The sequence below is a fragment of the Pseudoliparis swirei genome, chromosome 15, assembly GCF_029220125.1.
Source record: "Pseudoliparis swirei isolate HS2019 ecotype Mariana Trench chromosome 15, NWPU_hadal_v1, whole genome shotgun sequence".
In the NCBI taxonomy this organism is placed as follows: Eukaryota; Metazoa; Chordata; class Actinopteri; order Perciformes; family Liparidae; genus Pseudoliparis; species Pseudoliparis swirei.
Window position 1 is genome coordinate 3856620 of NC_079402.1, and position 22443 is coordinate 3879062.

The following is a 22443-nucleotide window of genomic DNA, read 5'->3' on the forward strand; positions in this document are numbered from 1 at the left end:
ATATGGTACTACACGCTCTCTAGTGGGGTAATATGGTACTACAAGCTCTCTAGTGGGGTAAGATGGTACTACACGCTCTCTAGTGGGGCAATATGGTACTACACGCTCTCTTGTGGGGTAATATGGTACTACACGCTCTCTAGTGGGGCAATATGGTACTACACACTCTCGAGTGGGGCAATATGGTACTACACGCTCTCTAGTGGGGCAATATGGTACTGCAAGCTCTCTAGTGGGGTAATATGGTACTACAAGCTCTCTAGTGGGGCAATATGGTACTGCAAGCTCTCTAGTGGGGTAATATGGTACTACAAGCTCTCTAGTGGGGCAATATGGTACTACAAGCTCTCTAGTGGGGTAAGATGGTACTACACGCTCTCTAGTGGGGTAAGATGGTACTGCAAGCTCTCTAGTGGGGCAATATGGTACTACAAGCTCTCTAGTGGGGTAAGATGGTACTGCACGCTCTCTAGTGGGGCAATATGGTACTACACGCTCTCTAGTGGGGTAATATGGTACTACAAGCTCTCTAGTGGGGCAATATGGTACTACAAGCTCTCTAGTGGGGTAACATGGTACTACAAGCTCTCTAGTGGGGTAACATGGTACTACACGCTCTCTAGTGGGGTAATATGGTACTACAAGCTCTCTAGTGGGGTAATATGGTACTACAAGCTCTCTAGTGGGGTAACATGGTACTACAAGCTCTCTAGTGGGGTAACATGGTACTACACGCTCTCTAGTGGGGTAACATGGTACTACACGCTCTCTGGTGGGGTAATATGGTACTACAAGCTCTCTAGTGGGGTAAAATGGTACTACAAGTTCTCTAGTGGGGCAATATGGTACGACAAGTTCTCTAGTGGGGTAATATGGTACTACAAGCTCTCTAGTGGGGTAAGATGGTACTACAAGTTCTCTAGTGGGGCAATATGGTACGACAAGTTCTCTAGTGGGGCAATATGGTTTTACAAGTTCTCGTGGGGTAAGATGGTACTACACGCTCTCTAGTGGGGCAATATGGTACTACAAGTTCTGTAGTGGGGCAATATGGTACTAGAAGCTCTCTAGTGGGGCAATATGGTACTACAAGCTCTCTAGTAAGGCAATATGGTACTACACGCTCTCTAGTGGGGTAATATGGTACTACAAGCTCTCTAGTGGGGTAATATGGTACTACAAGCTCTCTAGTGGGGCAATATGGTACTACAAGCTCTCTAGTGGGGTAAGATGGTACTACACGCTCTCTAGTGGGGTAAGATGGTACTACAAGCTATCTAGTGGGGCAATATGGTACTACACGCTCTCTAGTGGGGTAATATGGTACTACAAGCTCTCTAGTGGGGTAAGATGGTACTACAAGTTCTCTAGTGGGGCAATATGGTACTACAAGCTCTCGAGTGGGGTAAGATGGTACTACAAGCTCTCTGGTGGGGAAATATGGTACTACAAGCTCTCTAGTGGGGTAATATGGTACTACAAGCTCTCTAGTGGGGCAATATGGTACTACAAGCTCCTTAAGATATGATGGAGCATCAATCTAAGACCCAGTTCTTTGTCAACTGTCCATCTCCGGTTTATATATAAAAAAACACGTCTGCTTGGTGTGCGACGCTCAGCTGCTACGTTTAGTGTTAACAATACGGCAATTTAAAAAAGTATCATCATCATATCTAAAAACTGAGCAGGACGACTCAATGTTCCTCCTTTTTGTTAATCATGGTTTCTTCATGATTGCCACAGAGCCACGAGACATGGTGTGAGACGAGAGTGGAGAAGATAACGTATGATTCACTTCCTTAATCTGAGTCATGTGACGTTGGACTGTAAATCTCAGCGCAAACACACACACACACACACACACACAAAGAGGCAGACCCATCTTTATTTAAATCGACATGTTTAATCATCCTTAGTGTCAGAACACATTGAATTGTTAGTTAGTTCAGTAAAAATAGTGTGAAGTAGTTTGTGATAAAATAGAGGAACGACAGTAATAAGGCACGAGTCATCGTCTCCGCCGTGGACGACACATTTAAGGACTTCAAAACAACAACTAAAAAGATTACAGCTCAGGCAAACAGCCCTTGTTTTGTTTAAAACGTGACGAGTTAGTTGGAGGCCCAACTGCGGTCACCTTAAGAGAGGGGGGGGGGGGGGGACGCCATTCATTCAGTGCAGACCGGCGGCACACGAGCGCCACCAATGGGGCACGCTCACGTGCACTCTCATGCACTCTCATGCACCATGTAGACGACGCCCAGAGACCGTTGGGACTCCCATCTCCGCTCAGTGGACATCGTTCACCATATTCACATCATCGTAACCAGAGTCAGTCGACGGCCAACCAGAGGAGTCGTGTGCGTTTAGTATTGTGCAGCTAAAAAAATAAAAGTGAAATTAGTCAATCGAGTAGTTTTCCCATTTAGTATCCCGAGTGGCCCTCGTAAGGAACGGAAGATAGATCCGTCCAATCAGATGCGACCGAGGAGAGGGAACGCGAAGAAGTAACCGAGGACGGAGCCGGCGACGACCCCGAGGAAGATCCACGAGTTGTAGGACATGACGCACAGCATCAGCATGTAGCCCAGACACACCTGCAGCATGTGGAGGGCCGCCTGGGCGCCGTGCATCAGCCAGCTGCAGGGGGGGGGGGGAGGAGTTACACACCAAGGAGAGAGACATGAGAGCGGGAAGAGTTACACACCAAGGAGAGAGACACGAGAGGGGGAGGAGTTACACACCAAGGAGAGAGACATGAGAGGGGGAGGAGTTACACACCAAGGAGAGAGACATGAGAGGGGGAGGAGTTACACACCAAGGAGAGAGACATGATGTTTTGTCCTTTAACTCCCACGTGAAGCAAATCTCAAGGACGGCATTTTTTCATCTACTCTCATCAACTCTGCTTCCTCTCCGGAGTCTTTGTGACTCCACCTCACACCTTTTTCCTGATTTGATGTGAGGTCAAAGGTCAGGGAGGTCGTATGTGTACAGATTGTAAAGCCCTTTGAGGGTAATTTGTGATGTTAGGCTATATGAAATAAACTGAATTGAATATGAGAGGAGCGTTACTGTCATAATTCAGTGGGTTGAGATGTTTTAGGTTTAAGAAGTCAAGGACTTGGGTCACATGTTGTTCTAGGGTCCAATCACTGGAGCTGAATATACAACACGTGAAGCATTTAAACATGAAAAGAGGTCAATGTTCACACAGGCACGCACACACACACCCACACACACACACACAGACAGACACACACTCCTTTAAAACAACGATAAACTCGACACGTTTGATTTAACACTCGAGGAAACAAACATCAGAACTTTCCACCATTTAAGAAAAAACGGAGATATATAATATATATAAATATACATACGTATATATAAATAATGTATACAAATAAATGAATATAAATAATAAATATATAAATATGTATAAATAATATATATAAATATAAATATATATATATATAAATATTATATATATAAATACTATACAGGACTGTCTCAGAAAATTAGAATATTGTGATGAAGTTCTTTATTTTCTGTAATGCAATTAAAAAAACAAAAATGTCATGCATTCTGGATTCATTACAAATCAACTGAAATATTGCAAGCCTTTTATTCTTTTAATATTGCTGATTATGGCTTACAGCTTAAGAAAACTCAAATATCCTATCTCTAAATATTAGAATATCATGAAAAAGTATACTAGTAGGGTATTAAACAAATCACTTGAATTGTCTAATTAACTCGAAACACCTGCAAGGGTTTCCTGAGCCTTGACAAACACTCAGCTGTTATAAATCTTTTTTTTTACTTGGTCTGAGGAAATATTAAAATTTTATGAGATAGGATTTTAGAGTTTTCTTAAGCTGTAAGCCATAATCAGCAATATTAAAAGAATAAAAGGCTTGCAATATTTCAGTTGATTTGTAATGAATCCAGAATGCATGACATTTTTGTTTTTTTAATTGCATTACAGAAAATAAAGAACTTTATCACAATATTCTAATTTTCTGAGACAGTCCTGTATAGATAAATAAATATTATATAAATATAAATAATATATATAAATATAAATATATATAGATATAGATATCACGATTTAAAAAGAAGAAAAAATGAATGAATGCCTGACCGTTTCCTGGCGCTGGGAGCGAGGCGGCGTGGCTGCTGCATGGGGGTCAGCGAGGACTCCGAGGGGCTGCTCTCCACGAACGAGATGCCGTCGCTGCCAGAGAATTGGGGGACGGCGTACACGTCAGGGGGCGGAGCCAACTCAGAGCTGCACTGGAGCCACACCCTCCACACTTTGAGCACCTCGAAGAAGACGGCGAGTAGCAGGACCACCACCACCGACAGCACCATCCCTGGGAGGGGAAGACGATTTGGATACTGAAAGTCAGGGGCAAGGACTTTTCCAGGCCTGGAAATATCCATTTTTAAATCCCATGACTTTTCCCGGTTTTCCATGACCTTACGAACCCTGCATAGTTCAACATTTGATTAAATGTTCTCCCCAGACGGGTTGAATAAGAAGTTTGACACCACTCTATCGACATATCTGTAAACTATGATTTCTCGGTGGGCTACAATGACTTCCTGGACTCTTTGTGTTCCCATCTCACTCCACGAGGAAGCAGATACTAAAGTGTTACGCTGTTCCTTTAATACCACAATGTTGCGTTTTTTCCTCTTGAACATGTACACAACCGAAAAAGGAAAAATCCACGTAAAAAATGTTTTGATAAGAAATAAAACCCACTCAAGTCGTTCACACGAGATCGGTGACTTCTTCTACATTTCTGCATGCCACAAAAATGCGTTAATGATGTTTGGATGGCTGCCTCGTCTTCATCAGGTTTAATAAGAGGGAACCGGCCCCGCACCTTTGTTTAACCTCATTACTGTTGATGAGCAAACAAGCCGTGTCAGCAGGCGTGGTGCATCCCAAACATAAATACCAGGGTGTAAAGACAACCACGACACAATTGATTAGATTAACATGGATAAAGTACAAGCCACAACATATGATATTGGCATATCATATGTCAATAAAACCATCAGTCACCTTCAAATATCTTGTAAGAAAGTGAAGAGGAATAAAAGAAGAGGATCAGTCATGTGCAGGAATTGGGTTGAAACCTCTTGAAGGAGATGCTTATAATAAAAACGTTCGAAGTATTGTTAATTTAAAAGGGTTTGAATACTGAATACACGATGAGTAAAATGAGATGTCTGACTGCAGCGTTGGTTTGAAGTCTGCATGAAGTCTCTGGTTAATATTTGACTATGAAACCAGGTCAACGTTTGGATCCCCGGGGACTGGAGACTCTAAAACCGACCGATTGCTCCCACAGAAGAAGAAAATCATTACCCACTCACACTCTTGGACGATAGGTTTCCAGCGGATGTAAATAGATGTAAATAGATGTAAATATATATAATACATAATATATATGAATAAACATATAAATAAATATATACAAATAAATAAATATAAATATATATATACATATATATAAATAAATATATACAAATAAATAAATATAAAATAATTATATATATATATATAAATAAATTAATATATAAATAAATATATATATATATATATGCTACAGTAGGTGTTAAACAGGTATTCTGGTTCTAGACAGTGGTGTATAAAGTACCCAAAAGCAATACTTGAGTACAAGTTAAAGATAATTTACTGGAAAATGAATCCAGTAAAAGTAAAAGTAACCTATGAGAATACTACTTGAGTATAAGTATTAAAGTTTCTGATATTTACTGTACTTAAGTATCAAAAGTAATATTAAATGTAAATAAGTATTTAAAGTAAAAGTGCAAGTAAATGTTGGTAATGAAAAAGCAGGGTCAGAATTATGAAGTTTTTTCTTTTAAATGCTGTGGCCACCATGACCAAGGACAAAGAGTTGTGTTGAAACTAATTGTGTTGTCTGTGATCCATCCAGGAGCAACAACGTTCAACATAATATTGTGTACATAAGTATACTTTTGCATCAACTATGAACTTATCATCATAAAGGCAATATGACACTATGAAGGAGTTGTTTATAAATATGCTCATTCCGACGAGAAGATGTCGAGGGAACATTCATAGAAAATGAGAATTGGTTCTCAATTGCTTTTACCTGGTTAAATAAAGGTCAGAATAATAAACGCAGAATATTGTGTTCAGCAAAACATCTCGACTCGATGCATCAGGTCAGTGTTTTGAGAAAGGAACTCCTCTGGGCCTGATGTGAACACAGCAGGCAGAGCTCAATCTGCAATTGCGCAATAACGCGATAAACCAATGATTTAACTTGCAAACTAGGACCACTAGGACCGTCCAGTCCCCGACGTCGGTCTCGTGATTCATTGTTTTGTTTTTCTAAAGATAAGATTTGATTTTGTCGCGAGTAACGAAGGTTTCACGGGAAATGTATCGGAGTTAAAGTATCCGTTCAGTGAAGGAAAAGTGAAAAGTCGACAGAAAATATGAACAGTAAAGTAAAGTGTTTCTACTTTGTCACTGTACACCACTGGTTGTAGGACGTAAACACGACTAGGAGAGATGTGTCCTCGGTGTTGAACGCCTGCCTCTTACCCGCAGGCCCGTGCACGCTCCAGAAGTCAAAGAGCAGCGTCACGCTGCTCGACGCCCCAAAAGTCATCTGGAGGGAAGATATGAGAAAAAGAGTTAAAAAAAAAAAAAACGTTAAAAAAAAGGCTTCATGTGCATGTACAGGTTAACTCAGGATCTTAACCCTCCTGTTACCTTTACATTTACTAACATCTTTTACCCTCGGGGTCAATTTGACCCCAGCAATTAAAACCTCCAGAAAATTATTAGAATTAATATTGTTTCCCAAGTTTAAGTGTGAGGTACTTTATGTTTGTTTGTTGACTATCTAAATAGCCCTTTAAATATATAAAAAAGTTGATATGTCTTATATGTTTGACACAGTGAAAAACAGCCTGGGGTCAAATTGACCCCAAGGAACACCGACGTTAAACATTGAATGGGGTCAAATTGACCCTAAAGGTAACAGGAGGGTTAAAGTAGGTTACGATTACGTTTGAAAGCACCGGTCCAACTCAGCCTCATAATAATAATAATAACAATACAAAAGTATTTCTCATCCCAAGTATTTCAGAATAAAATACCTAAATATATCGTGCAATGAAAACACACCTTTTATTGTCGAAAAGAGATGATTTCTCTCAAACAGAGGAAAGCTTTGTCGCTTGTCTCGCAGGAAATTAATACACGGTGCGAGCGTAATTAACGAATTACCCCCCAACCCATCGTTTATGACGGAGAGAACCTGCTCCGAACAAACATCCATTCATCAGGTCCTGCCCGACAACCACTGGACGTATATCAGCCCAACAAAAGATTACTCTGTTCTGCCTGCTGCGCTCTGGCAGGCGTGTGACTGACAAGAGGAATGCACTCTCTCTTTGTGTGTGTGTGTGTGTGTGTTTGTGTCCCTGTCTGACTCTCTCCTCCTCTCCTCAGCAGCTGCACACAGGTGAGGTCTACCTGGAAGCTTAAGCCCATTAATTAATTAATTAATTGGTCGCCAACCTAGTTTTTATATCTTATTTGGTTTGAGCTCCCTCAAGTTTTTTATAATATATATATATATATATATATAATTTGTCAGCGTGGGCTCTGAGACATTATACGAGAATTTATTGAACAGACACATTTAGAAACGTTGCCGTTCGAGCCCTTTGCTGTGCCACTGTGCGTTACATGAGGATGTGTTCTTCTCCCATCACATGGAACAAACAGAAAAAGGTCAAATGATGTCCCCCGGAATTCCGTTTGAATTTTTTCGGATTCAAATTGGCATGAACCGGTTTGATCCGCCGATCTGAGAAGTCGGTGTCATCATCACGGTGCACATACGATGTTGGCAACGACCATCTCTTTGAGCGATAACTTGGGGTAATAACCACCCCAGGGGTAATAACCACTGGGGTTTGTTTACAACCTGTCCCGATAGTTTGTACTGCTCTGGTTCCCGTCAGATTTCTCCGTATAGGGTAAACTTCTCAAATGAACTAGAGCTTTGCTATCGTTCGAGGCCGCAAAGAAACATGACGGAGAAAGTCAAATATAGACAACTTGAGTCACCGATCTGACCTGAAGCCAGACACGGTGATCATTGTGAGCTTATCTTCCAAACCACAGACAGAACTATTGGCTCATTTTACCAGGTGGATGTAAATATTGCTAACAGAGAAGATGAATGCGTCTAGTGCAAAACCCTCTATGTACACTTACCAGGGGATTGTCTGCATGCTGGAGCCCTCATGGACTTTACATGCACGCAAACCACATACTAGGACTGGTTTAGTTTATTTATTTATATATATATATATATATATATATATATAAATAAAAATAATGATATATATATAAATATATATATACATATGTAAATATATATAAATAAAAAACTAAAAATATATATCGATAAATATATATATTTTAAAAAAAAATATATATATATATATTAATATATCAAAACAAATGAATATGTATATATAAATAAATATATACATATGTATATATATATATAAATATATACATATAAATAAATACATTTAAAATATATATATATATATATAAGTTAAACACAATTTGTCACTGTGTATAGCTGAAATGACAGCTTGTAAATATAACTTAATGATATATGTTATAGTTTAACCATAGCAGGTGTCCAGCTGAGAGCAAATGGCGGTTATAAACAACCCAATGAGTTATTACCGTTGTTTCCTGTGTGTACAGATTGTAAAGCACTCTGAGACAAATTAGTAATTTGTGAAATTGGGCTATACAAATAAACCTAATTGAACTGAATTGAATTGAGTGCATGATGTAAACATACAGACTGCACCGCTTCGTGTTAACCCCTCACCAAACTCTCCATATGGGGACCACACGCGCACACACACGTATAACATTACGTGTTTTTGCAGGCTGTTCCCTAAAGTCCCCAATCCCCATATCACATGTTCCCAAGAGAAGAACGACTGAACAACAAACGCTGGCGTGTAGCTAGAGACACATTTAAAACGCAAAACATGAAGAAATAAAAATAAACGACAAAAGAGACCACTTACGGACATCATGGTGAACTTGTCAGCGGTCACTCACTACAAGTTTCCCATCGCTGGAGACTCGCGGCCCGGGGAAGAGCTGCTGTGTGTCCCGAAGTAGCCGCTAGTGTGCTCGGTCCTCAAGTCGGCGAAGCAGGACCAGCGCCTGACTTTAGACAATAAACAAGAGGGCTGACGGGTAGTGTAGTTTTTAACAAACTCGGAACGAAGACACGAGTGCGACGAGATACTCAAAACGGTGATTAAAGTCGACCGTAAACTCTTATAGGGTCGTCAACATCGAGCAGAGTGGGTACAACCCAACCTACACTTGCATTATAACCCATATTTAGTAGAATATTATCTTTAAAATGTAGTCGATAGAGAACTAATATACGCATGCGCACATCGAATCTTCTTCTTCTTCGTTGAAGTTTATTAGTAGCTGGCAAAAGACGAGTTGGTGCATTACCGCCACCACCCGGTGTGGCGTGTGTACCAGGATTATTTAAAATAAACAAATACAAATTAAGCCCATACAAATAAATAAAAAGGGTTCCTATTTTCTCAATAATATTAGTTCGTCCAAGATACTGAAATATTACTTGATAACACGTATTTCTTGCGTTCTGGCTACTTAAAGTATGTCAAAAGCAAAACACGTTGTTTTTCTGGAAGGAGGCTGATTGTTACTTGAGAGCGTTAATGGCACAATTATACTTATAGTCACTTTGATATTACTGTTACTGTAAATCATAAAATTTTTATGGCAACTATTTACATTTGAGAGATTTCGACACACAATATTGTTTGATGTTATGTTTGGCAGAGATCCGATAACCTGTTGTTCTGCTTCAGGGCTACCAAGCTATCAACTCCAATTTAATGTCCTACATTTAAACAGCAAAAAAACACTTCATCATTCTATTTCTCATTTCCATCACACTTAAGATCGAGTTCTAGATTGGTGGTGTCCACGTATTTGTTGTTTCAGCTGTTTTAAGTCAGAACAAACAGTAATGTTTGCTCTTGAAACTGCCTTGTTGTTAAAACGTGCTCACTGTTTCTTAACAGAGAACTAAAGAAAACTAGTTTTGGAAGCATGCTCCCACATCAGAATAAAAAAACAGGACTCAGTCCACACAAACAACAACAAAAAACACATCATTTCTCTTTATTGTTATACTAAGTACAGTACAACTGATTCCGCACTGCGTGCTGAAATACATTTACTGATTGAGGTGCTACTTTCTGTATCTGCATACAAACCTGTAAACAGTTTAACAAGTAGAAAAATACAAAACCAGACGCCACTCATCAATATGTGAGGGGGAAAAGAATGAAAGATACTAAAAATAAAACAACAATTGGAGCTTCATAAAGCCATCGTACCTTTTCGTGGAGAGGAATCAAACCAAATCTTGATCAATAAAAGGCAGCGCGAAATGATTTCAGGGAGTTGGTGCTGCAGCATTCTTGGAAATAAGAGAGGAATTGCACATATTTTCTCAAAACGAGACTAACAACAGGTCCACGGTCCAGCGGCCTCGCTGTTTCGTGGACAATCCCGGCCCTGAAATAATTAAATAAATACAAATATTCTGGAGAAGAAGAAAAAACATGATCGGGGCACTAGGTGATTTTTTCTTTTTGCCTTCTGAATTCAGAGGATGAACTTTGAGAATGTACTATAAGAAAGTGGTAACATAAGACGCACCCATCATTAGTCACACACACACTTCCAGGACAGCAGTCCAACAAAACAACCCACTTGCACTTGGTGCATCACAGAAGGAGAGACTCCGTAAAGCAGCTCTGTTTGCAATGGCTGATTTATTATGTTCAGCTCCATCTGCGAGCTGAGTGTACCACCAGAGACGGCCACCAGGGGGCAGTCACCTGCAGCTGCAGGAGAAACGAACCGCGACTGCAGATAAAACTGTCCTCTGAAAATAAAACTGATGTCAAAGCTAAACCTCTCAGCTGTATGAGGCAACAGCACATAATGGCAGTTCAAAGATAAAGATATATAGATAGATATATATATTAATCAAAAACATTTAAATAAAATATATATAGATATTTATGTATTATTATTATAATATATAATTTATTTTAATATAAATTATATATTATAATAATCCAAAAATATCTATAAATATTTTATTATATACATATATATTATATTAAAATAATAATACAAAAATATCTATATATATTTTATTATTTATTATAGAGATATTTTTGTACTTTTTATTTATATCTCACAAAACAAATCTTTTTCCAAAAAGAGATCAGTGCACATGCTTTTCTATGTCTTTCACTTTCATATGCGAGAACATAGGCAGCTTCTATTGTGACTGGATTCAAGTCATTTTGTTGTTGTTGCTGTTGTTGTGTTTCTGTTTGACGTTGCACAACTGAGTGGTGTTGCTGAGACCCTTTTCTGTTTTCAACGCCGATGTGTGCCGCATTCAACCCAGTGGACCTCTTCTCGTGGTGTTATTAAGATGCATCACAGAACATCCTGCACACGGGGGAGTTAACTACTTAAACTAGACGCACCACAGCCTCGTTTAGACGTCCAGCATGGAGACATCTCTGGTGCTTCTGCTGCTGAGGATGATGATGATGATGAGGACAATGATGACAACCGACACACAAACGGACAATCGGAACAAGACTTCCAAAAAACAAAAGGCCAGCGATGGATCTCTTCAAACATGAGCCTTCGGGAGACCGTCATCATTGTCAAGGCATCACAGATGCAAAAAGGTTCATTTGAAAGACAAAACAGATTTAGCTCCGCCCCCATGAAAGAAACACGTCCAATCACTGACTAATGGAAACGCTGCACTTCTTTTTAGGCACAGTGATGTTCAGCCGGACTCTACCTGATGAGACACGAGAAATTAAACTTATATTCAATATAAGATATGATCCCTTTTTACTTTTCTGTTTTTTTGTTACAATGAAAACAATCTTTGGGGGCGTTCGTGGGGGTAATCGAGTTATCATCCGTTCCTCTGTGACCTGTCGTGTCTCTGTACTGATTGGTCGTGATTGTCGAGTGCAGACAGGTGTGGGTGGGCGTGGCCGTGATGCTTCATCACCTGCTTCTTCTTCTTCACTGTATACTGTTGAAACTGGAGTTGGCGTTACTGCAGCTTTCCTCGTAAGTGGGCGGGGGCTCTGTGACAAAGGCAAAATACAAATAAAATCAGTAATTATTTTTTTTCCTGCCATGAACATGTAATAATGTAATAATCATTGCATTACTCTGTGCTATTAGATGTTTTTAGGATTATTGAGTTTCATCTGTGGATGCTTCAGCCACCATATTTAACGGACTCAGAGGCCCCTGCAGTGTGAGGCCATCAATGTCTTCCCTAACCGGCCTGTGGTGCATTCAAGAGCACTGACCACACCCAGGTGTTTACAGCATTACGGAAACGTCGCTGGTTCGGCCTACCTACTTGCTACCTACCCTACCCACTTACCTACTTACCCACTTCACCTACCTACTCTCACCACTCCTACTTACCCACCCACTTCACCCTACCCTTACTGCTCACCCTACTTCACTTGCCTGCCACCCACTCACTTACTCACCACTTCACCCACCCACTTCACCCACTACTTACCCACACTCCACTTGCCACCTTGCCCACCTGCTTGCCCACCCCCACCACTTCACTGCCTCTACTCACTTCACCCACCACTCCTACTCACCACTTCACTTCCCACCCACTTCACTCTACTACCCACCCACTCACCTTCTCCACCACCTACTCACTTGCCCACTCCACCTGCTTCACTCTGCCTGCTTGCTTGCCCACTTCACTCTTACTTCACCACTGCTTGCCCACTTCACTGCCACCCACCCACTTCACTCACTGCCTGCTTCACACTACCCACTCACCCACCCACCCACTTCACCCACTTGCTTGCTCCACCCACCCACTGCACTTACCCACTTGCCACTCTGCTTACCCACCCACTTGCACTTCTGCCACTTCACTTGCACCCACCCACTGCCCACTTCACCTTCCTACTTGCCTACTTACCTGCCCACCCACTTGCCACCCACTTACTTACCCACCTGCTCACCTGCTTGCTTGCCTCCACTTGCTTACTTGCCCACCTGCTTCACCTGCTTACTGCTTGCCCACCACTTACCTGCTTGCCCTTGCCCACTTGCCACTTGCTTGCCTACTTGCTTGGTTGCCTACCCACTTGCACCCTTCACTGCAGTTACCCACCCTTGCCTCTGCCTGCTTGTTACCCACTCACTGCTTGCCACGCCTACCCCCACCCACTTACTAACTCTGCTTTCTCCCAGTCCTTGACTTTATCTGCCTGCTTTCCTGCTTGACTACCCACTGTCCTGCTTGCTCCACCTCCTCCTCCACCGCCACCTGCCTGGAGTTTTTCCTGTCCGATGTGAGGTTTTGGGGGGGGATGTCTATGTGTACAGATTGTAAAAAGCACTCCGGACAAATTGATTAATTTAAACTGAATCCTACTTACTTACCTCTACCCACCCACTTACTTACTTACCACTACTACCCACCCACCTACTTACTTGCCACTTACCTTGCCCACTTCACTTACCCACCCACTTACCTACTTACTTACTTGCCACCTCACTTCACCTACTACTTAACCACTTCACTTAGTTACCCACCCACTTACTTGCACCCACTACTTGCAGTTACCCACCCTGCTTACCTACTTACTTACCTACCTACTTACCTAACTACCTACTTACTTAGTTACCTACCTACTTACCTACTTACTTACCTACTTACTTAGTTACCTACCTACTTACCTACTTACTTACTTAACTACTTACTTAGTTACCTACCTACTTACCTACTTACTTACCTAACTACCTACTTACTTACCTAACTACCTACTTTCTTACCTACTTATCTACCTACTTACGACGAATACGTAGCTAGCTTGGCATTTTTCGCTCAACAAAGTTCGTGAATCGGCCATTTTAAGCAAACTGCCGTTGAATAACTCACCGTGAGGGTAGTCGCAGCTGCTGTACTCCGGAGGGAGGATGAGAGAACAGGAAGTGGGGACGGGAGTCACGTTCCCCTCGGTGAAGAAAGGTATGGTGGCCCCCGTGGACACGCAGAACATGGGCGTGGAGGCGTCGGGCCGGCCGTGCCCGGGAGGAAGGGCGGCGCCCGGCGACATGCTGACCGGCTGCCCGAAGGGGTCCTGCTGGGAGTGGCTCTTGGTGGGGATCTCCTCGCTGGCCACGCCGCCCGCACACATGCCCTCCTCTGGCTCCTCCCCCTCCTCCGCCGGCGGAGCGCTGGGCGTCACGCCCGCCGCGCCGGGTGCGCCCGTTGGAGCGGAGAGCCTGGGCCTCGACGGAGACATGTTCACGGCGATGTTCCCGATGCAGATGGGCAGCGTGACGACGGCGTCCGGAGACTTTAGTGACACCTGCAGGACAAATGGGAGAACACGCCTCGATATGATGGGAACTCTTTTACTGCATTATGGTTAATGCAACAATCCATAGTTATTGATTTTGGGTAGCTACCTACCTATCTACTTATTCACCTACTTATTCACCTACTTATCTATCTATCTATACACACACACACACACACACACACACACACACACACACACACACACACACACACACACACACACACACACACACACACACACACACACACACACACACACACACACACACACACACACACACACACACACACACCTGGATGAAATAGCTGATGTCTATGAGGCTGCAGCCGGCCAGTTCTGACTGAGGAAGAGGAGGGACGATGATCTGCTCCCTCCACTCTGCGTGTTTGCCCGCCTTCACGCCGGCGCCCTCCACCTCCGCGATGGTGCGCAGGTCAAACACGGGCCGCTTGGTCTTGTACGTCACTTTCTGGTGGCGCGGAAAACAAAACACAGCCCGCGGTGACTTCGAGCCGATTCACCCAGCTCGAGCTCGTTGGAAGGAAAACGCGTCTCATAATAATAATAATGTAGCGGCGTCCCGTCGGCGTGGTTCTAAGTTAAGCCGCTAAAGAGCTGCAGACACGTTGAGTTCCTTTTCCTTTCGCGATTAACGTGAGATCCTGTCCTTCTTTTCCTTTTGTCTTTATTTGATGTAGCAAAAAACGTTAACTACATGCACAATATAAATAAACTCTATCTTACAATCTTACGATCTGATACGATATGTTATGGTATGGTCGGATAAATTCCGTTATGTTACTATATGTTCCGATATGTTTCGTTATGTTACAGTATGTTCCGATATGTTCCAATATGTTCCGATATGTTCCGATATGTAACAGAATGTTCTGATATGTTCCGATACGTTCCGATATGTTCCGATGTGTACTGATATGTTCCGGTATGTTCCGATATGTAACAGAATGTTCCGATGTATTACGATATGTTCCAATATGTTCCGATGTGTTCCGATACGTTCCGATATGTTCCGATATGTTCCGATACGTTCCGATATGTTCCGATATGTTCCATTATGTTCCTCTATGTTACGGTATGTTCCGATATGTTCCGGTATGTTCCGATATGTAACAGAATGTTTCCGATATGTTCCGATATGTTACAATATGTACCGATATGTTCCGGTATGTTATGATATGTTGCGATATGTTTCGGTATGTTCCGGTATGTTCCGATATGTTACAATATGTACCGATATGTTTCGGTATGTTTCCGATATGTTGCGATATGTTACAGTAGAACAACTATGTGCTCTGGTGGCTCATGCAGCTCATTGCTTTCCACCTGCTGCTGTCGTGACGTCATTACATCTCCGTTCAGGGAGCGTCTGTCATTAACATAAATGATTCCGTAATTCAGAAAGTAAATAATAATAATAATAATGATATTCACTGCCCTACCTGTATGAGACTGGCCAGCACGCATCCCGTGTCCTTTCCAGACTTGTTGTGGATCTCCGCGGCCAACTTGATGACCTGCCCGGGGATGTAACCCCTCAGGTCACTGCGAGCCTTCAGCATCAGGGTCCCCGTCTTCACCAGCAGGTAGCTGAACTTCTTCGTGGTCACGGCGTAACTCGGATGCTGCGGAGACGAGAGACGGAGGACACACAATAATTATGGCTCGAATTACTGACTTTTGATGTTTTTTTAATACTTACTTGTAATGTGCTGTACTGTAGCTTCACATTGTGTGTATTTTGTGTTCTTCTTACCACACATACTGATGTAGTGTGTCTTACCCTGTACTGTTTGTTTTTGTTTTATGCTTGTTATAGTCTGTCAAGGAACTACAGATGCAAATTAGCTGTGTAACTACAATCTGGTACAGTCCATCAAATGGTGACATTTGTGTTTTAACTGTACATGGTCCTTTTTAAATAAAGATAATAATAATAAAGGTTCTGTGTGTGCGTTGATGAAGCCTGATGAGCTGATTTTCTATTCCTGCTTAGTTCTTAGAGGACCAGGAAACTCTTGAAACGCATTTCAGGAATAGAGTGAGTGATAAGTGAGTAATGAGGAGGGGAGGGGGGTTGAGGAGGAAAATAATTAGATCCTGCTCGGCCTTAAAAAATCAAATAAGCCTCGACCGAGACAAGCGCTGATCAAATGAAGAGACGCGTAACCTTCTTCTTCTCCTCCGGTTCCTGCATTACGTTCTAAACTTCTCCGAAGAACAGAAGAGCAACATTTTGGTTTGCTAGGTGAGAAAATGAGCAATGAGGGGAGATTATCCGCCCAGAAAGTCGGGGGAACACTTACGTCGATGGCAGGAACCTCGTTGAGGTTGAGCATGTTGAGCAGGTAGAAGGGCCGGAGGGCTTTGTGGTCCTTGGAGAAGCGCGGCGTGTCGATGTCCGCCCTCACGCGGTAAACGATCTTCCCGAAGGGTCCCTCGAAGGAGGTCGGCACGGCGACTAATGAGAGGATTGCATGATGTTATTTCGACACTGAGAATGGTTACGGATATTTTGGGGGCAAAGACTGTTGCCACGTTTGATTTTTCAATCTGAAAAAGTAAAAAATAATTAAAAAGGCATCACTTTCAAATGAAGAAAAACTTTCTTTGCATCTTTGATAACCCCTAAAACTACAAAACGCTGCTCAGAATTAAAATATTGGGTAATTAAGTTATGGATATTTTGAGGCAAAGACTGTCGCTATGTATGCTTTTTCAATATAAAAGGTAAAAAAAAAAAAAAGTTGCACTTTTTAATGTGCGAAAAACGTGTTTTGCATCTTTGATATCCATAAAACTACAAATAATTAAAACGTTAAACACTACTCACAGAGACAGATGTCGTAGGCATGGTACAGGAACGACAATTTATTCTATTTTTTATTGAGATAAGTTATATTATCAGGAAAATGAATTCCAGTCCAAAGGTGAACTACATATATTCTCAATCTATATTTTTTTGTGCATTTTTTAAAATTAATTTTTACAAATTATTAAAAAGGTGGCCATTCCTGAAAAGGCTCAATCTAATGGGGCTACAATTTAAATGGATTTTCTTTTATATTGTTAGTAATTTGGGAGCATGAAGGCCTTTATCAGAGCGGTCACAGGAGGAGAGAAGCGGGGGGGGCGAGGAGCAGGAAACGAGGAGGGAGAAGGCTGGAGGGAAGGAAATTAAAGGGGAGGCAGATAAAAAATAACTGTTTGCAGACAGCAGGAGAGAGATGTTCAGAGCCGGAGGAAAGGAAGAAGAGAAAGAAACTCTGCAAAGTGTGAGTCGTACCAACAATCTGCATGTAAATGGCTAAACATGATGTTCGGAAATGTGCTGTCAAAACAAAGGCTGAGCCACTCTCACTAGCTCCTCATTTGGATGCGAATGTTTGATTTGCAGGTCAAAAGATCTGCGGTAAAACTGGGCCACATTTGTGGTAACAGTGACCGTGATTCACGGTCCCCATTGGATTCATCCTATTGAATCTCCATGAGGTTTGTCAAATGTAAAAAATAAATAATTGTAAAACACATGTTCCACGTGTCTTTTCTCCTGATTTGAGTGTAGCAGCAAAAACCTTCCAAATGTTAAAGTACACACATCAACAGTGACTTTGCTTTTATTGAATGAACTACAACACTTTTCTTTTCATTAAATGTTACACACCACCATGATTCTTCATCGTCGTACGTATTTATGATGTGCTTTGATGCCGACATGTTTTCATGTCTACATGTGGACATTTCTCAAAGAGGATAATAAACCTCGTTATCGCCATCACCTATTTAAACCCGGTGTTAAAAGGTCAGATCGTTCTCCAATAAAAGACTTTCTGTATCACGCCCTACCAGCAGGGGGCGTAGGAGACACTTCTGTAGAGGTGAAAAGGTTTCACTAATACTGTAGGTATGACCAGAAACTTCCCCAGCTGATTACTTACATGAAGGCATTCTATGTTGTATTACAAGCGCTCTAAAAATGTATGTTTAAATATGGAAATTATGCAATATCTTAATAAATATGCTGCAATTTGCATATATTTCCAGAGCACAATAAATGGATAAAGCCCGGTTTCAAAATAGTTGTTTAAATTTTTGGTGATATAAGCAGAGACACACAAGACTGTTGAGGCTATGAATGATATAAGAACCGCTGAGAATATAGATTATTGAGAAGATTATTGAGGAGGACGTCATTTCAATATTATGCTACAATGCAAATGAGGCATAATCTAATGGGAATTTTTGTGGTATTTTAGGTGAAATCTAAAGACGCAAAAGACAAAGTCAGTAAAATAAACAGCTAAATGGGTATTCTGAATGTTTTGGCTTTCCACCGACAAGTTATGGATATAAAGAAACATCTCCCGACATCGCTAAAAATGCTCAGCGCCTGAAAATATCTTCACTACATGATAATTAACATGCCCTCAAGTCCGAGGGGTATGAGGGGAGGCAGAAGCGTGGGGGCATGAAGACCAATTAAACAGTGACTGCACAACAGGAAAGGGAACTAAAAATACCCCCCCCCCCCTACCCCACCCCTCCATGGTTCAGCCCACGCCTGAGAGGCTACAAGATACCAGACAGACACTGCACTGGCGAGCATGTGTTCAGCTGATCTCTGCGTCATGATTGTGATGTAATTATTTTAATATGCGAGGTGGCATATGTGGAATAAAGGTGACTTATCACGCCGAGGCACGTCATGTTCCTTCCCACATCACTTAACCATTAACCGTGTAACGATTCTTCACACGCCATCAGTATCGCAGATCTTTGTGTGGGAGACAAAGGGCTGTTCGGGCCGAGCACTTTGTAAGTACACACACACACACACACACACACAGTTATCGCGGCACAGAGTGCTCCTTACACCGTTGCTATCTGGACCTGGAAAAACTATTACGGGAACTGAAGGCGTGGAGGAATGAAGTCGGACGTGTCACCTGGGTTAAAGGGTACCTGTTGTGATCTCGAATATGTAGCCAGATCAAAAGATAATGTGTTTCTAAAGGTTATTCATGCACTGACGGTCCAGTATTCAATAACAATACGTAGTTTAGGCTGTTCAAAGTCCTCAACTCCGACATGCGACATTGCACTGGTGCTTGAATATGGCGCCGGTGGTGTGACGTCACATCGTTGAGAGATCGACAGCCAGCCACAGCGGATGTGTTCAGAAACCAATGTAAACAACGTCGAGCGCTCGCAAACAAATGCTGAGAACTTGATAATAATATAGAAAACGGGCGAAATATGGACGATGAAAGATTGTCAGATTCAGCAACTGGATACTTGTATGAACCATTAAAAGCAGACTATCCCCATTTAGTGAATTGTGACAGCGATAGCGATGATTCTGATGAAGTTGATGGCGAAGGACCGCGGTCCAGATGCTTCACCGTGCGGACCGTGCACGCAAGTCGGCGGACGTTTGGTGCAGTTGTGGGAAATGTGTGCCACAAAAAACAGACATAGAGTGCATTTGTTGTAAAGAACACAAACTTATGTCCGATGATATAGTGACATTAGACCTCATCTGCTTCACACAAAAGCGTGAGCTTGATAGCTACATCGCGCATAAGCCAGCGCTGGAGATGTCTTTCATTGATGCAATGTTCGGCCGACATGTTCGGGGTGCTAGTGACTTTTTCTTTGCTCCGTCCGTCCCGATGCGCGCAAACCGGTGTCGGAGCTCCGGCGCCGCAGACGGCGGGCAGAGGACTGTCAACGCAACACGTAGAGACAGAAATGACATGCTGCTGCTGTAATGTGGCGCTATAGAGAAAGTGACAGGGGGGCGGGCCAATTTTTTTTAATGTCATGCGATCTACCAATACTACGCCGCGATCGACTGGCAGGTCGCCGCGATCGACGTATTGAGCACCCCTGATATAGATTGTGTAATTCTTGAGGCCACCGATCTATCCCAAGAAGCAACGCGTCTAGAAGTGGCTCCGGATTGGCTGAATTCCTTTCAACGACTCTACGTCATAGTGACCTCTGACATGAGTAAATAACTGGCAAGATGTCTGCGCCCTGAAGCGTTCACGGACTCGGAATGTTGACAAAGAAATGTAAAGCCTCGGGCTATGCGTGACTTGTTGACAATAGCGGCAGGGAAAATATGATTTATTTGATGCGCCTAATGGATGTAGCACGTTGTTGTTTTTGACTACAGGTACCCTTTAATTAGATCGCACACTCACCTGGAATGAGAAACTGGAAGGGGAAACTGTGCTCGCCCGCCGCCAGGGTTCCTGTGGAAAGAGGAAGTCTATCAGTTAAAATGCTAATTATTGGGTGCAACTGAGTGAGAGTATTGGTTTCTGAAGTATTCTTGATTCACTTCCAGCAAAAACCTCCGAAAGTCGAGCATTTGTGAGCAAAATCAAGCACATTGTGTTTCATCTGGTCCGAACGTTCCGATATGTTCCAATATGTTATGATATTTTCCGATATTTTCCAGTATGTTACGATGTCACAGTATATTATGATATGATACGTTATGTTACACTATGTTACGGTATGTTATGTTACAATATGTTCCGGTATGTTCCGGTATGTTCCGATATGTTCCAGAATGTTCCGATATGTTCCGATACGTTCCGGTATGTTCCGATATGTTTTCGATATGTTTCCGATATGTTCCGGTATGTTCCGATACATTCCGATATGTTCCGTTATGTTCCGATACGTTCCGATATTTTCTGATATGTTCCAGAATGTTCCGATATGTTCCGCTATGTTCCGCTATGTTCCCCTATGTTTCGGTATGTTCCGGTATGTTCCGATATGTTTCAGAATGTTCCAATACGTTCCGGTATGTTCTGATACGTTCTGATACGTTCCGATACATTCCGATTTGTTCCGTTATGTTCCGATATGTTCCGGTATGTTCCGGTATGTTCCGATATGTTCCGATATGTTCCGATATATTCCGGTATGTTCCGATATGTTTAGATATGTTACGGTATGTTCTGATATGTTCCCGAATGTTCCGATATGTTCCATGGTATTTGATTAGCTCGCTGTCGGTTATGAGGGTGCAGGTGGTGCCTGATAATGTTCCCGACTTGTTTGATATAGCACCTGCTGAACTTCCCCCTTTTAGTGTTTACTTTTACTTTATTCATCTGGTTGATGAACATGTTCAGGGGGAACTCTCAGGGTGTGTGTACGGTCGTGTTTTATCCCGACTTCCCGCATCTCCCCGTGTGCATTTTGGGTTTGTTCCTGTGGCGATCACCTGCTTTCCCAGAGGGATGGAGTTTCTGAGGACAAAGCGGCCTCATTGTTTTCAAAGGCGGCCGAGCCGAGGAGCCTTTTTGTACCGGCGAGCGAAACTTGCCACCTGAAACCAATCAGCCGGCGTCGGAGGAAGCGATAAACACGTGTAGCTGGCAAAGGTGGAGCATTTTCTCAGCTAAGTTAATCAATGATTTACAAGCACAGGCGGCACCGTGGGGGGCCGGGCAGCGATCGACCCGATTGGCCGAGCGCATTCTTCTGCTCCGCTGCAAATGTCTACGGGTCAGCATCACCGGGGTTACAAAGAAAAGGCCTGGTTTATTTCTGTACTTCTCAAAGATCAGGTTATTGATTCCTAAAAAACTATAAAACAGGGTCGACTGTGGGTCAGTGGTGAGCAGGTCTGTCTTTTAATCAGAGGGTTGGTAGTTCAATCCCCGCCCTAGTCGATGTGTCATTGAGAAAGACACTTAACCCTGAGTTGCTCTACAGACAATGCTTGACGGCATCGGTTCGGCTGTCGGTTATGTTTTCATCAGCAATGAGAAAAAAAACACATCAACATGAACACTGGAAACATTTTTTATTTTG

The 22443-nt window shown here is 42.3% G+C and overlaps 2 protein-coding genes across 2 annotated transcripts in view; both read right to left on the minus strand.

Annotated features, from left to right (window-relative positions):
* Nucleotides 1–1867: 1867 nt before the first annotated feature.
* slc31a2 (solute carrier family 31 member 2) lies at nucleotides 1868–9405 on the minus strand. Its single transcript, XM_056432099.1, has 4 exons — nucleotides 9148–9405; nucleotides 6617–6683; nucleotides 4145–4376; nucleotides 1868–2640 (listed from the first exon to the last, which is right to left on the minus strand). The coding sequence occupies exons 1-4, from the start codon at nucleotides 9154–9156 to the stop codon at nucleotides 2475–2477; spliced, it is 474 nt and encodes a 157-aa protein (XP_056288074.1). The 5' UTR covers nucleotides 9157–9405; the 3' UTR covers nucleotides 1868–2474.
* Nucleotides 9406–10281: 876 nt separating this feature from the next.
* Nucleotides 10282–22443, minus strand: part of arrdc1b (arrestin domain containing 1b) — a 37704-nt gene continuing 25542 nt past the window's right edge. The window contains exons 3-8 of the mRNA XM_056432097.1: nucleotides 20811–20861; nucleotides 16908–17062; nucleotides 16044–16226; nucleotides 14876–15052; nucleotides 14157–14589; nucleotides 10282–12315 (exon numbers count right to left, since the gene is read on the minus strand). Coding sequence (XP_056288072.1) covers nucleotides 12251–12315; nucleotides 14157–14589; nucleotides 14876–15052; nucleotides 16044–16226; nucleotides 16908–17062; nucleotides 20811–20861 — 1064 coding nt within the window. The 3' untranslated portion in view covers nucleotides 10282–12250. The remainder of the gene's footprint in view (nucleotides 12316–14156; nucleotides 14590–14875; nucleotides 15053–16043; nucleotides 16227–16907; nucleotides 17063–20810; nucleotides 20862–22443) is intronic.

Excerpts from the sequence above, each read along its gene's own strand:
- slc31a2 (XM_056432099.1), bottom strand. Across the intron at positions 4,377-6,616 it reads GAGCGTGCACGGGCCTGCGG|GGATGGTGCTGTCGGTGGTG; the intron begins GTAAGAGGCAGG and ends TTCCCCTCCCAG. Across the intron at positions 2,641-4,144 it reads GCTCCCAGCGCCAGGAAACG|CTGGCTGATGCACGGCGCCC; the intron begins GTCAGGCATTCA and ends CCCCCCCTGCAG.